Below are 15,991 nucleotides of genomic sequence, written 5' to 3'. Positions count from 1 at the left end.
GCCCTAGATATAAGCCTGTTCCAGAGCAAGAATGTCCTATCTGTGTTGCTGTGGATACAAAGATGTTCACCCCAATGAAATCCATATAACAAGCACGTTTTAAAAATAGCATAGCCCCTCTTAGCAGGATGGCCCTCTATGACTTCCATGTGTCCCCACCCATGGTGACAATGACACACGTCCTGATGGCATGCTGCATGTGGGGGTTTAGCATTGTCTGTGTTGTACTGGAGTGAAATGGGTATCAGGCTGTCACCATTAACACACATTTTTGAAAAGAAACCTTTACCAAGGGAGCATCTTTGAACTCACTCTATTTTTAAAACGTTTTGAGCCATGACTTGGAGCCAGCAGAATTGGCTGTGGCTGTGGGCCTCAGCATGACCATTAGCATGGATGTTCAAGAAATTACAGCTTACGTCCATCCCAAGTTGTGAATGCTAGCCTCCCCCCCCCCCAATAAAAAGATCATTAACATAAAAAAATAACTTCGCCATGTGCTATGGGCAGTGAGAGGAGGGCATGGCACAGTCTTGTCCTTAAGTGAGACACACACATAACACACAGAGACTCTCTCTCTCTCTTTCTCTCTCTCTCTAGGAGAGAACAGAGAGCAGATGTCCTAGGCACACCATTGTAGTTGAGTGAGAGACAATTTTGTGAATACAGCTCATCCCCACACAGAAAGAAAACTTCAATAAAAGCACTATAATCTCTGTGAGCTCCTAGCACTGGTAGGAACAATTCCACAAGAAAAGAATTGAGTAAATTTTTTTGGTATTGCATAATTATTATGATTACTGCCTTACCAAAGAAATCAAACTTGCAAATAGTCATTAAACTATCTGTTCTCTTTGCTTTGGTATTAAAAGAATCGTTCTCTACTTGAAGTCATTGAAATCTTTAATAATTTTATCTCTTGCTATTCTCTTTCTTTCTTTTTTTTTCTTCTCTTAGTTAGACAAACACTTTGTGAACAAACACTATGTTCAGGACCATGAAAATATAATGGATAACAAGTTAGAAACATAACTCCTTTCCTGTTGGAGCTCACAAGTGTAGGGTGGAATTCGAATAGATAATGAACAATTACCATATAACCTTAGGATAGTGTCAGGAAAACGTAGGTGATAGGTACACCAGGTGGAGCCTCTAACCCAGATATGGGTGTTAGGAAGGCTGCTTGGGAAAGCGATATTTCCTCGGAAACTATATATATATATATATATATATACTCATACACAATGTATGAGTGAGAGAGTCTTATCCAGGCTAAGGAGGTAGGAGGTAAAGGAAGCATTAGGCCAGGTTACCCACAGAAAGAACAGCATGTGTGAGAGCCCAGGGGAGAGAGTGAACTTTCTAAGAACTAAAAGAAGATCAGCATGCCTGTGGGTAGTCAGGAGAGGAAGCTAGAGGGATGAGCAAGGGTCACTTCCATGCAGAGCGTGACAGCGTATTGAAGAGTTCAGCCATTATCCTAAGAGCAATGCACCATCATCTAGATGTTTTTAGCCAAGGATTTACACAGTCAGCAGGAACGGATCCGCGAAGGGGAGGGTCCCCAACAAAACTGGAGACAGGAAGCCTGTTAGGAAGGCTGTCGAGGTTATTCAGATGAAAGCCGATAGGTTCAAAACGAGAGTAGATGGACAGAAATGAGAAGATCAGAAAATGCTTGGTAATCATACATAGTAGGTGAAGGAGAAAGAAGCCGTGGCAACCCCAAAGGTCATGATGCACTGATAGAAGAAGAAATAAAAAAATAAAAAAAATAAAATAAAAATAAAAGAAGAAGAAGAAGAAGAAGAAGAAGAAAAAGAAAGAAAGAAGAAGGAGGAGGAGGAGGAGGAGGAGGAATCAAAAGGAGGAGCCAGGTGGGGTCTAGACTCTCGAAGTTAGAGGTGCCTCAGTTTCCTCCAGCTGGAAACACACAACATGTAATTGGGCACACAGCATGGAGGACAGGATAAATCTACACCTATCCATTTGAGGTCCAACATAAAGGTGTCAACTGAATCAGGGAAGTAGATGAGGTTACTCAGTGAATGTATGTCGAGTGGGAAGGGACTGAGAATAGAACTCTAAGGAAACCAAAGAATCTACAAATAGGCTAAAATAGGAGACCAATAATTAGGAGGGCATTTAGGACAGGAAGTGATAGTCTGTATTTAAACGTTATGTGCCTTCCTAAAAACCCATTTCCAAATTCACTTCTGTGTCAGTATAACCCAAACCTTCTCTGGTCCCTCTGTGTGATCTCTGGTTTTGCCCATTCCTGCCATTGAAGTGCATCTCAGCATACCTTCAATTGTACTGAAGGTTTTGGGGTGGAGGAGGTAGGAGCAGGGGAGAGACAGTCTTCACACAACACGGGAGTGTACATTCTCTAGAATCTTCCATCACAGATGAGCGTTCTTACTTTCTGTCTCCAACTACTATGTCTCTCTGACCTTGCCTTATTTTCCCTAATCATCTTTCTCTTCCTCCTTTCTTCAGTGTTTTATTTATTATTTTTTTTCTTCAGTGTTTTAATCATCTTTCTCTTCCTTCTTTCTTCAGTGTTTTTCCCTCTTTTTATGAGACACGGATGCCAGAGTAGAATTGAGCTTTACCCCTAGAGTGCTGACACAGGAGTTTTCTCACCAATGTTTTTTTCCCCCTGCAAAAGAACCCCAGTTTCGGTTGCTAACATGCCCATGGTTGTGGTTTTCTGCATGTAATCATGGGCATTCATTTTTAGGCTACCAAGTGCCAAGCTTTCTTCTAGGCACAGACAAGGGAGATTGAAAAGTATAAGTTGAAGTCCCCATTTGAAAGTGGCTTTCATTTTAATTGTGGACCACAAGATATCCAAGAAAGAGTCCAAGGGGCTGTGTAAGCCAGCGTGTGATTGAACGTTACAAACTCTGTGTGTATAAGTGCTACGGACCAGAAAGCCAGGTTGTGGTCCTAAAAAATGTCTACAACCAGATGCCCTCCCCTTTAGCAGTCTTTCTGTCCACTCTCATTCTGTAGGACAATCCATTAGGGATGCCGTGGGGATTTCACATTTCAAAGGGAAATAGTATTGTTGTATATACTGCCATCATATGTTTGTGGGCTAACTTCCAGAACTATCCGCTGTGCTTTCTTGGCAGATTCCGGAGCCTTACCACTGCATTTTTCAGAGATGCCATGGGTTTCTTATTAATGTTTGACCTCACCAGTCAACAGAGCTTCTTAAATGTCAGAAACTGGATGAGTAAGTGGAACCAAGTCACTTGCATTGGCCATTTGAGGCTCCCAACAGCTCTATTTGCCTCTTTGCCTCCCAACACAAAACCAGATTGGGTTCCACAGATGAACCTTGGGAATTCACGACTTTAGCATTTCCTATGTCACCTTCAAAGTGATGCCCTGTATGCGGCTCACCAAAGGGGGCTTGGGATCATATCTTCCTTTGACACTCTTAGAACAGCCTGTGTAACTCTCACTTGATGAGAGAGCAAGCTCACCACAATCTCCCTGGAAGAAATGCATCAAATGAAAAGAAAGGGATCCATGAAAGCAACCCACATTGGCTACTAAAGCCATTCAGATGTCACCCATTATCAAATGACACAGGCAAAATTATACACTAACCTGCTTTATTTCAATGCCTTCCTTTAAAAAGGGCAACTTTCTTGGGATATTGCACGATCACCATTTTAATCATGATTAATGGAATTGCTGATACTTTCTAAAATCTAGGTGCTATATGATATTACTCTTTTATAAAAACTTTTCAATATAGGCACAGTGAGGGGATATAATATTTGACAATTTATTACTTGTAACTGAAGGAAATAAAATCAGAAAGTAACACCTATATATAGGTGCAATTGAAAGGCTATTAATTCCACTTATCCAGTTAAGTCTTAAAAGGACTTCTTATAACCATCTGAGCTATGACATCTAATCTGGAAAGGAGACAGAAAAGCAACAGCATTTTCTGAGAGGGTTCACTGGCACCTAAAAATGTATGCCCTTGCACACGGGTTAACTAATGCATGAACTAGCGGATGGGTTAATTTGGTGAGAAACTGCCCCAGAGCACACCAGCCACAGGAAGATAAGGCATAGCATGTCTTAGCTCACACTGAAATTTTGCATTTTTGGAAAAAAAAATGTTCAAAGGTAAGGAAGCCTTAAGTAGAAAAATCTATATAATTTTCACCTAACATTAAGTTAAAAGTAGCCTAATCAGGTATTGAAGATAGACTGATATGTGTCAGCATAGGAAAGTAGTATTTGAGTTTCCTTTTTCAAAAATTGGTGTAGCACTAAAGAGAATATTTCATTTGCATTTTTATTACAAATATGAATTTTGATCCTACCGTGGTATAAATGCAGTGCTATGGACTGGTGATAGGCTTGTCATTTCTAGATTTGTTGGAGCTGTCTATGGCCAGAGTGATATTTCTTCAAAAATTGGGTCATGTTGGGACACCTGGGTGGCTCAGTCAGTTGGATATCCAACTCTTGGTTTTGGCTCAGGTCATGATGTTGGAGCCGAGGGATCGAGCCCCACCTCGGGCTCCAAGCTCAGCAGGGAATCTGCTTGAGATTCTCTTTCTGTCTCCCTCTCTTCCTCCCTGCCATGCCATGCACCCCCTGCCCCCCACCATCGCTAAAATAAAGAATCTTTACAAAAAACATCGGATCATGTTATTTCCCTGGTCAAAGTCCTCCTGGGACCTCCCAACTCACGTGGGCTAAAATCCAGAGTCTTTCACTCAACTGCAAGGCCCTGGTGATCAGGCCTTAGATTCCTGGGTAATTTACTCTGATCCTGTCCCAGCTCACTGGCCTCCAGCCAAACACCTCTCCTGCTATTCCCGCGACAAAAGGCCCATTCCCTACTTTGTGGCTTTTGTACTTGCCAATTTTCTCTGCCTGATACCTCTTCTCCCGTGTATAGAGTGTGCCAATTCTCTCATCTCCTTAAAGGGTTTGTTCAAACTTTATTTATCTCTTGAAAGAAGCCTTCCCTGACCATGCATCTAAACTAGTACGCTTCATTACTTTCTATCTCCTCAGCACACTTTACATTTCCTTTTGTCACCACCACCACCTGACATTATGTTTTTCTTTGTTTACTTGTCCTTTGGACCCTCTGCCACTAGAATGTGAGCTCTATGAAAGTGCAGACTTCGTCTGCTTTGTTGCATTGCAATAGCCCAAAGCCAGGATTAGTGTCTAGCACAGAATAGATACTAAAAAAAAAAAAAAAAAAAAAAAAAAAAAAAAAAAAAAAAAAAAAACATGTATTTCTTATTATTATATATTATTTATAATTTACATATAACTGCTTTAAATGTGAGTTCAAAAATGCAGTTGCTGCAGCGGCAACAAATACCAACAAGTTCTGACTTCCTTCATTGCTTCTCCAACTGAGTGTTTATCCTAGGATTTGTCTCTATTTCCTTTTATTATTGTATTTCTTTCTCCAAATTTTGGTGGTATTATTAGATTCTGAGGAGATAAAGAGATAATAAGATTATCAGATTCTTTCAGGGAATGATTTGTTCATCCTTTTTCAAGGCAGATAAAATTCTTCCTTATTTAAAAAAAAGATCCAGAAGGATACTATTGGGATTTAAGATAATTAATTGGCATGTCTCATAACACTTTAATTTTTAACACCCAAATAATCACTGTTACAGGGTAAGCAAGCTTTGTCTTCCTCCTTGGCAAACTTGCACACAGCATGCCTTGAGATAGAAAGTAAAGTAATCCCCGTAACTTCAAAAACAAGAGTTGACAGATTTTGTACCATTTTCTTCCTTCTGTCCTTCCTTCCTTCCATCCCTCCCTCCTTCCTTCCCTCTCTCTTTCTTCTCTCTTTTGTGCAGTGTATCCTGGAGAAAAAGAAAAACAAGTCACCTGTCTTAAAATTGTTTCTACATGAATTTGTGGTGGTTCAGAAATGTTCTCTTCTGATAGATCATCACCTTGGACTTCAGGAGGTAGAAAAGTAGCCACCTCGGGGCACCTGGGTAGCTCAACCACTTAAGCATCTGACTCTTGATCTCAGCTCAGGTCTTGATCCCAGGATCATGAGTTCAAGCCCCACACTGGGCTCCATGCTGGGTCTGGGGCCTACTAAAAAAAAAAAAAAAAATGTAGCAGCCTCTTGAAGGAACATACTTACACACTTAAAATTCCTGTTCTATTATCTCTACTTATATTTGAGGAACAAATAGTATGAAGCAGTATGTCCATCTTGGAGGACAGTTCCTCAGATGCAAGAGAGTTACAGATCGGTGATCATATAGGTGCTTCATAGCAGTTATTATTAATACTCATAATCTGCAATTTTTGAGGCATTATCTTCACTCATTTTACAGATTGAAGAAGGTATAGTTGAGAACAATTAAGGAACTTGGCTAATATGATATAACTAGTAAGCAGGCAAACTGGAGGTGAACAATTAGATTAGGAATTTGAAGTATGAAAAAAAAAGGAATTCAAAGTATGAGCAGTCATTTGACATCACTTGTTTATAACTAATGTGCTGGGTCCATCTGCTTTCTTCCTAAGGCCAACTGCAAGCAAACGCTTATTGTGAAAATCCAGATATAGTATTAATTGGCAACAAGGCAGACCTGCCGGACCAGAGGGAAGTCAATGAAAGGCAAGCCCGGGACCTCGCTGACAAATACGGGTAAGTCATTTACTCGGAGATGTCATCTGCCCTTGCACACTGCGGCTTAGTAGTGGAACAGGGACTTGAGGTTGATACTAGGAAGGATTCCCTTGAGTCAATAATGGCACAAGAATGAAAAAGATCTTTCAGGGGAATGTATGTGATCTTTTAAATCGATTCCTTAATAGTAGTAGTGGCTAACAATGGCTGAATCCTTACTACTATGTGCCAACAACTCCCTCTAGACTTTAACTCTTTAACTACTCATAACCAAACATAGGAGATCTAGAATCATCCCATCTTATATATTAAGAATTGAGGCATAGAAAAATTAAGTAACTGATGGAAGGCCAGGTAGCTAGTAAGTAGCAGAGCTTGAATTCAACCCAGGCAGTCTGAGATCAGAGCTCGTGACCTTCAACACTATCGTCCACTGCCTTTCCGCTAATAGCTGCAAAACTCTAAGAAATAACACCTGACAAGGACATAATATTGCAATCCTCATCCTTGCTGAGCTTAAGTGGCAGATCAAAAATAATTTTAAATATCCCCCTACGAAGATAAGTTGACTTCCAACACAGACTTTAAATTTAAAGCAGTTGCCTCATTCCTGCCAATTTTTTACTGAAGAATTTTCCTTGAGAGCTTTAAAAATGTGTATGTCTTCTTGAAACTTTTGATTCCATATAAATATAGACGGTTTATTGACATGCATATCCTCTTCAGTGCCTGCTTAATTTCTAAGTCAAATTACCAGATAATTGATTAACAGGGAAGTGCTATTTTAATAGTAAATATTTATCACTAGTCTAGTTATTTCTACCTTCTTAAATTTCTTGTGAAACAGTGATAATACCTTAGCTTCAAATTCCTAAGTACCTCCTGTATCCGTTTCCTTGTCCGATATACCCACATGAGAAAGCAGCCTGCCATTTTTTACTCACTGAGAAGAAACAAGGATACTTTCCAACTCAGTGGGCAAAATAGTGATTATTTCGCGATCTCTATGCCAGCCATGTTTGTGCCTATTACTCATTTGTACATCTTGTTGTATCTTTTCTGATTTCTTCCTCTCAAAAATATGTATCACTTCTTCGATGCAAGTATACCATATTTTGAAACAAGTGCCGCGACTGGCCAGAATGTGGAGAAAGCGGTGGAAACCCTTCTGGACTTAATAATGAAGCGAATGGAACAGTGTGTAGAGAAGACACAAGTTCCCGACACTGTCAATGGTGGAGACTCTGGAAAGCTAGATGGGGAAAAACCAGCAGAGAAGAAATGTGGCTGTTAGACTCTACCTAGGAACTGATCATCAAAACCCCCACCCAAATATTACTTCCAAAAAACAGTGACAAACCACAAAATCGTTGTTGAGTAGACCATGCATAATGGCATGTCTTTTCTTTTCTGCCAGAAAAAATCTATTTTACGAAACCAGAATAGTCAACAGTGTTCCAAAGAATTGACCAGTTGTCTCTGAGGCACCCTCCAAACAAGATCAAAGATTTTCTAATGTGATCTCACTGTCACGGATGCTCAGTTTGCTTTTTCTTAAAAAGAAAATGAATATGTAAGAAAGTATTCAAGATGATATCAATAAGTTTTAAATCAGAAAAAAAAATTGCCATGTCATATGGGGGAAAGGGATAGGCCACTAAAGGAAGAATATAGAATGGCGGGTTTTTTTGTTTGTTTTTTAAAGATTGGATTTACTTCTTATATAAAATTTGGTTTATACTTTTAGTTTTGCATTGGGGGAATATATTAGCTAAAAATGGGTATACAATGAAGAAGTCTAAAAGGATCATTAATAATGACTACTATATATACCCAATAAGCTGTCTTAAGGTGACTCAAGTACTGGTAAGGTTATACGATTGTGAATCAGATTTTTGTTAAAATGTGGGAGCCTGGATATTAATGTCGTTTTTATACTCTTAATAAATGGCAGATAGACAAGAACAGGACTGTGGACGACAGAGTACAAGAGAAATGCCCTGGGAGAAAAATGAAAGTATGAAAACATGGCATTTGGACAAATGAAATTAAATGTGTCTGTTACAGATGTCTGGAAGAATCATTTAGCCAAATTTCACTCAAGCCAATTAGAAGTTGACATTATCAGTTGGGATTAAGAATCTCCAGAGGTTTCCCCTTCCAAACAAAATTTTGGAATTCGATTGAGTGTTCAGTTTCATCTGAACATCTCATTTTTCTTGGTAAAGGGTCACGAGGAGAAATTAAAGTTGTCATTTATTAAATATGTCTTGAAAAATGCAGTCAAGAAAAATTATTTAGCTTTAATTGTTTTTAGATAAACTATGTTGGTGATATGAAAACAAAAGTGACTAATAACTGTGGGTTTCTTTTTAATTTACAAAAGCATTGGAAACTCTAAATCACATTTCTACTCTCCATGCCCACCCCTGACTTTGAATCAATTATAAAAATACAGGTGTGTTGCTTTGTAGATCAACAACTTTAGGATGATGGATTGATTTTATGGTCACTCTGAGTTTTCAGGTCATTTGTCACATAAAAATTGATGATGCCTCATGCCATATTACAATATATTTCATATTTGTTTTCATTTCTGCCTATGGAAAAACAACCACGTTTGGTTAAAGAGTAAGGCAGGATTGGAGCTGTGTCTTTTCTCTCTAAAAATTTGGTTAATCACTTTATTTTTTCACATAAAACAGCCTTTTCTTTTAAAAATCATTGCAAAAGGATTTTCCATTGGCCTATTCTTATTGTGCCTAAACTGGTATGGCATTGCCTTTTTATTTTTGTTTTTGATAAGCATAAGCAACTTCTATTAAACTATTATTTAAATATTTCAATCAGTTTTATCAGTAACAAAGGCATCACACTCCAGATTTTCTCTTTTTATCATGAGTATATAATTTCAAAAGGATGGTCTTCTTCCTATAAAATTTTGTCAGTTAAACTTCATTTTTTCCACACTCTGTGCATATTTTTTAAGTGATAAACATTAGAAACCCTAAATCACAGTCCTGCCATTCCCCCCTTGAACCTCTCTCTACAGTCGACATCTGGTATGAAATCCATTTTAGGAACACAGATCCGAGGGATTGTCTAAAATATCTTGCAAAATTCTCAGTGTGAACTCCTCAGTCCCTCTTATTTCTACAGCATAATGCCAGCTTCTAAGATCCATCATGCTTGGGTATTACCTCCAGTGGTGTTTTTCTCTACGATGTGATTCATGACCTCAGTGCCTGAGCCATGACAATAGAAATCTACTAGCTGATGTCCAGCATGTTTTGACTGAAAGAAAAGTGAACAGAAACAATATAATCATTGCGATGGCAAAATTTGGTAAATGTCTATGGTCATTTTATTGACTCTTCCTTGGATCAGGTTATGATGCCCCTGGCATTTCCCTAATAGGGAGTGTTTAGCCTTTATGAAATCCTAAAGGTATTCTATTTTGGGTTTGTTTTTCAGTTTCTACTCTTTTTCCAGTTATATGATTGACTTACTTTTGCCAAGGTTCTGTCATTGCCAGTTACTTGACGAACATTTATTCAGGGTCTATTTTAAGATCATTATTTGATAGCTGTAGCATGAAGCAGAGGGTGACGATGCCTATAATTATAGAACTCTGCCTATAAAAATAACAATTATTGGGCAACAGTCTCAAGAGGAATGAAATTTAAAGAAGACAAGAAAATTAATTTAAAATAGCATTCTACTTATAAATAAGTACTTGACCTAAGAAAGATATTTTTTTCTTTTCAAGTTTGACATCTAATCCCAAATTCTGTGTCACCATTGCTGCAAATGCCTTCACTTATTATTACAGAATTAATTATTATGTGTATTTCATTTTACAATTTCGAATTGATTTGGGACCATGAAGTATACAGGCTGCTTCAAAGAACTGCATACCTCCTTTAACAAAACAGCATGTATTTTTAGCCAAGATGTATCCTGTTACTTGTTATCTCCCAAACGCTTTGGTAAACCATACTGTATTTGGGGGAAATATTTAAAATGTACATGAAATTCCTTTCTGATATAGAAATCATTTCTGGAGTGCTTACACTAGTTTGATGTTTACATTGCTCTAACACAGTGCCTCAAATACCTCTATGACCAAATTTGTCTCCAACCATATAGCTCATTTCCTATTATATCATATCTGAGAAAGGCCTCACAGAGACACCAATGCAGCTAAAGGTATTCTAATATCTTCAGCAAAGGGTTCAGGATGTTATTAGCATCTGCAGATTATTACCACCATCTTCTGGTCTCCTAAACTGCTCATGGAATGAGAGTGGGCATTGCCTGAGACTCAACTGTGAGTAGGTACAAAGTTACCTTTTAATACAAAAAAAAAAAAAAATCCTTTGAAAAACATATCAAAAATAGCTGAGAAAGCACTTTTTTTTTTTTTTGGTATGACAAGGGTCACCAGTCATGAATTGGCAAAGAGAAATGCTGCATGCTAGGAATCGAGCTCGTGGGTCTCTGCATAAGTTTTAGAATCACAAGTCACCACTCTAGTTGATTTTCTCTCATTTCCACAGAACCAGCTATACATTGCAAAAAACTCAAAACCAGCATTTTCTAAAGTAAATATTTCATCTGTTGTTTTTAACCAGATGGGCCATTCTGTGTATCAGTGGGTGTCTTTGTTTTGCTTCCAGCCTAAGTTATTCTCTGCCAGCCTGTCAAGGTAAAATGAATTGGGCGAGAGTTTTAATCAGACCTTTTCCGTCTCCAATGTAAAAGAGAGAAGCTTGACCATCGAGAAGTACAGGACCACATTAAAACTTATTTAATAACAGCCAAAACATTCTATAAACTGTAAGTTGAATCAACTGGAAACCAACAAATTTGATGAAGCTCATATATCAGCTAGAGGGAGAGGCCGTATGTGTAACAGTGAACAACTAGGTATAGTGGAAATCCAGTACCTGTGTGTATGACACAAAATTATTCACCATTCTGTATCTCTCTTCACTTTAAAAAAGGGTACATATGCTTTCCTCAGTATGTATCACAGTATAAAACATTGAGGAAAGATTCTCATCCATACAGAGTCTTGGAGTTATGAGCTCAAACTCAGATTATAAAGAGATAATATTGAAGTTTCTGGTTTTCTAAGATACTTAACTCTTTAAAAGAGAGATCTGAAAGCTGGTATCAGCCAAAGAGATGGAAAAGTTGTCTTTCACCCAATACCACCAAGTTTTAAAACATTAAAAGACAGCTAATATATGTAAATATTTTAGGGAAAGCTTTATTATCTTTAAAGATGTCCAGATACTGTCTATATTTGAAAAAATTGTCTGAGAATTCACCAAAACTGTATTTTCTTCTTGATCTTTGATCAATATGATATAAACTTATTTCTGGGGGAGTGCTAAGCTCTTAAACATGGAAGGTAGAAGTTGAATCTTAGATGAGTGTTATTGCAATGCTTTATAAACCTGTGAAGATATCTGTCTCATAAAGAAGGACTGACAAAAATCATTGTTAGAAATCTAGGGAATTTTAGGAATTTATTGTCTTAGAATTCCTGGGTGGAGACCCAACAATGGTGACATTGTTGAGGAAGAACTATAAAGAAAGGTTAGAGTTCAATGTCTGAATAGCATTCTTAAATATTGCAGAACACAGAGAAGGCCATATACATGGAGGCTGATTTTTAGGTAGAAAACGAAAAAAGAGAATTAGTAACAAGAAGAGCTTTTTAACATGAAGATCCAAGGCAAGTATTTATATCCATCATTTTTATCTATCAAGTAGAAGTTTATGCCCTTAGAACTAAGCTAATAATAATAATAATAATAATAATAATAAACATTTAAACACCCAATATTTCATTAGTGGCATCAAAATGTGGGAAACTTTGAAACATTTTGTTGGCTCTATCTGAATTTAATTTTCTCATACATTGCACTTTGACTAATTATTCGAGGAGTGGAATCACAAAGATGCTTCTCCACAGAGCTCCTTTTACCAACAGTGTATGGTTATTTTTGAGCTTCATACACAGAGAGCAAAGGCATTAGCAGTGGAATCGTGAGGTTATTTCAAAGAGTGTCAGCTTTTGAAGAAAAAAAAAATGTACCAAGGAATCATCTTTGGATTGACTCATTTGAATTTGTTTCCCAGTTCCTTTTCTTTCCAACAGATTGTGGAAATCATGGCTAATACCCCTCAGCTGACTTAGTCCTAAGCATCATTAGCAAATTTTGTAAAAGCAGACATGTCTGTCCTTAACTGAATGGATCCCTTATTTAATCAATGGGTCTTAGCCTGATGTCTGCTGAAACATCAAAATAGTGTCTGTGCCTAGCAAAGTAATAACATATTCTTATACTTACTCTTTTCTTGTCCAGGTTACTTTTTCAAAAATGCTCTTTGAGAGGAAGCTTAGTATTATAGAAAGGAAAGTGGGCAGAAAGAAAAATTTGGGGACCCCGAGTATGTCATTAAATATCTTAGTGGCTTCTCCTCCTATGGAGTTTATTAAACCCTGTGTGCCTCGTAGGGTTCGTGTCAAGCTCAAAAGAGAATCTATCTAAGAAATTGGTTTGTAAATTATTTTCCATTTCATAAACGGGCACTATTATCACAGGCTAAGAATAATAAAAAAATTACAGTAATAATTTAAACCACTTGTGAGAAGAAGTGTCATAGCAGGGGCAAAACACTAATTGTAGTCGTGGGTACTGGAAGCTATCGGTGGTTAGCAACTTGAGGTCATTGTGTGTGATTGAAAAAGTTTAATATAGCTCAAGTTATTGAGAAAATAAGAGTTCTATTTCATTTTGTATGTCATCTTGTATTTCTTCCAAGGAGTCCAATTACATTCTAGATAGTATATTACAACTTGGTCAAATCGTCCTTGTACAAATAGGGCTTTTGTGTCCATAGCCTTGTAAAAGATACCGACTGCATCTGAAAATATCTAAGAGATATGTTACCCTGCTTAATGTGTTACAAATAGACAATGTTCTAACCTAACACTGAAGTGCTTCACTGTATTCGACAGTCTACCTTTAAGTGATACTATTCTCATTTTTAGGCTAAGCACTTTTGGTTGTTTTGTCTGTCATCTACACAGATCTCTGTTTTGTCTAGTGCTATGAATGTAAATTAAAACCTTAAACATGGAGTTTTTATTCTCTGTGCCCCTAAGTAGACTGTGGTGCCTGACAAACACTGTTAGATCATTATTTTGTTGTACCAAAGCTCTAGTGGCTTCAGAAATCATAGCATCCAATGATTTTGTGGTGTCTGGGTTTGAATACCATGGTGGAGAAACTGTATTCAGTGATTGTTCCTGCACATTTTTCAATAATAAAAATGCATTTTTATCAGTTATTTTGTGTACTCAAAGCAAACTTATTTCTGTGCTGAAGTTGCATGTGTGGTGCATGGAGAACATTAAATCAGAATCAACATGGAACTTGTTTCAGATTTAAAATGGTATCCATTAGGGCAGCCCGGGTAGCTCAGCGGTTTAGCGCCACCTTCGGCCCAGGGCGTGATCCTGGGGGTCCTGGGATCAAGCCCCACATCAGGCTCCCTGCATGGAGCCTCCTTCTCTCCCTCTGCCTGTGTCTCTGCCTCTCTCTCTCTCTCTCTCTCTCTGTGTGTGTCTCTCATGAATAAATAAAATCTTTAAAAAATAAAAATAAAAAAATAAAATGGTATCCATTAGAAACTGGGAAATAAGAAGTAACTTGAATTTAGCCAAGTGATTTTTATCCATCTCTCTAAAAATTGCATTTACTATTTGTTTAAAGACTGGGCTTTCAAGGAAAATGTCCTAATAATTTTGAAGGATAGATGTATAAAATTAGCTGTTAACCTGTTAAAGTAAGCACCTCAATATATTAACCTCTTTCTTCCCCATAATAAGATGCTGGGGCAGGTGGTGGCAACCTCCTTAGTCCCAGACTGGTGAAAGGACTGATGTTCGAGGCTGATTCAAGACCATGACCATACAGTTTCCTTTTAAATGTTCATTTGCAAAGGCTGCCTTGTTCCCAGAGCTGCTCTCATTCCATATGTTACTTAGATAGTCTTTGCCAAGATAATGATGAGTTTTTAATTTAAAGATAAACAACTCTCCCACTGCAAGCAAATAAATCCTTGGCACCATGCTCTCAACTTGACTCCCTGGTAGCTGTAATGCTGTTTCACATAGGCAGTGTCTTTTGCCCTTTGGTTTCTTAAGTAATTTATAACAAGTCATTAGAGACTTGCTTTTCCTAATGGCTTTAGAGGATTTTTAAATAGTCACAGCATGCCCCATATTGATGGGGAGAAAAAAAGACCATCTTTACATTCACTATCTTTAATGAGGAAAAGAGAAATCTTTTAAAAACTGTATGTAAGGTATTTGGTTTATCCGCTGCCCTCTCTACCAAGAACAATTCCATTTCAATATAAATTCTAAATCTGGGGTGCCTGGGTGGCTCAGTCGGTTAAGAGTCCGACTCTGGGTTTTGGCTCACATCATGATCAGGGTTCTAGGATGGAGCCCCATATCAGGTTCTGTGCTCAGAGAGGAGTCTGCTTCTCCTTTTCCTCTCCCTCTGCCCACCCCTACCCCTGCTTTCTAATAAATAAACAAACAAATCTTTAAAAAAAATAAATTCTAATTCTAAGAATGTGAGCATTGCTCCTCTGTTAGAAACTCATTTAGAAAAAAAAAAAAAAACTCATTTAGGTGACATTATGCTTTAAAAGCCAACACACAAATTATAATTTGACAAAGGTTATATTATAGGTATTAGAAATGTTTCAGGATAATAATCAGATTTTTGAAATAAAGCTTTAAACCATTTTTGTAGGTCTCTGAGAAAGTGACTCTTCTTTACCAAAAAGATTTAAATTAAAAAAAAAAAAAAAACAGCAGCAAGGTTAATAGTAGACAACTTCAGACTGTTTGCTTGATTCTCCAGAGAATTTTATATCATGACTCATTCACCGATGAAAAAAATGAAGCAGAAGGAGTGATTTGGAGTCGTGCTGGTAAACTATTGGATTATGAATACATGCTGCCTGGCTTCGTGGACCCTCTTCTCCTTCCCTGACTCCCAAGAGCAGCTCGGCATGCGTCCTCTAGGCAAAGGGCGTAAAGTCAAAATAAGACCACTCAGCTGAACCTTTCAAGAGTAGTTTTCCCTTGACTGAGCCTTCTGGAAACATGGGTTTTCTCAGCATATTAGGAAAACATAGACAAAAATCGAGATACAGATTCCTAAAACTCATCAGCTCTCCACTGCTCAGAATTCAAAGAACTGGGAGGATAATTCATTGTTCAAA

General features: G+C 37.7%; 2 protein-coding genes across 7 annotated transcripts in view; one reads left to right on the top strand and one right to left on the bottom strand.

Annotated features, from left to right (window-relative positions):
- The window catches only part of RAB27B (RAB27B, member RAS oncogene family), a 137,704-nt gene extending 123,666 nt beyond the window's left edge, over positions 1 to 14,038 (top strand). For all 5 annotated transcript variants that reach the window (XM_025422216.3, XM_049112539.1, XM_025422217.3 and 2 more), the window contains 3 exons: positions 3,141 to 3,244; positions 6,565 to 6,688; positions 7,775 to 14,038. In XM_025422216.3, coding sequence (XP_025278001.1) covers positions 3,141 to 3,244; positions 6,565 to 6,688; positions 7,775 to 7,964 — 418 coding nt within the window. In that variant the 3' untranslated portion in view covers positions 7,965 to 14,038. The remainder of the gene's footprint in view (positions 1 to 3,140; positions 3,245 to 6,564; positions 6,689 to 7,774) is intronic.
- CCDC68 (coiled-coil domain containing 68) overlaps positions 5,292 to 15,991 on the bottom strand; it is a 64,689-nt gene continuing 53,989 nt past the window's right edge. The window contains exons 12-13 of one of the 2 annotated variants that reach the window (XR_007412013.1): positions 5,908 to 6,126; positions 5,292 to 5,496 (exon numbers count right to left, since the gene is read on the bottom strand). Coding sequence is in view for 1 of the 2 variants with exons in the window: in XM_049112520.1 (XP_048968477.1) it covers positions 6,087 to 6,126 (40 nt within the window). In the remaining variant the exon portion in view is untranslated. Of the gene's footprint in view, positions 5,497 to 5,883; positions 6,127 to 15,991 lie in introns of those variants that run through there. The other variant, XM_049112520.1, reaches the window with a different exon arrangement.

Source organism: Canis lupus, chromosome 1 (assembly GCF_003254725.2).
Source record: "Canis lupus dingo isolate Sandy chromosome 1, ASM325472v2, whole genome shotgun sequence".
NCBI lineage: Eukaryota > Metazoa > Chordata > Mammalia > Carnivora > Canidae > Canis > Canis lupus.
Note: the sequence above shows the minus strand (reverse complement) of the source record. Positions and strands in the feature narration are given on the sequence as shown.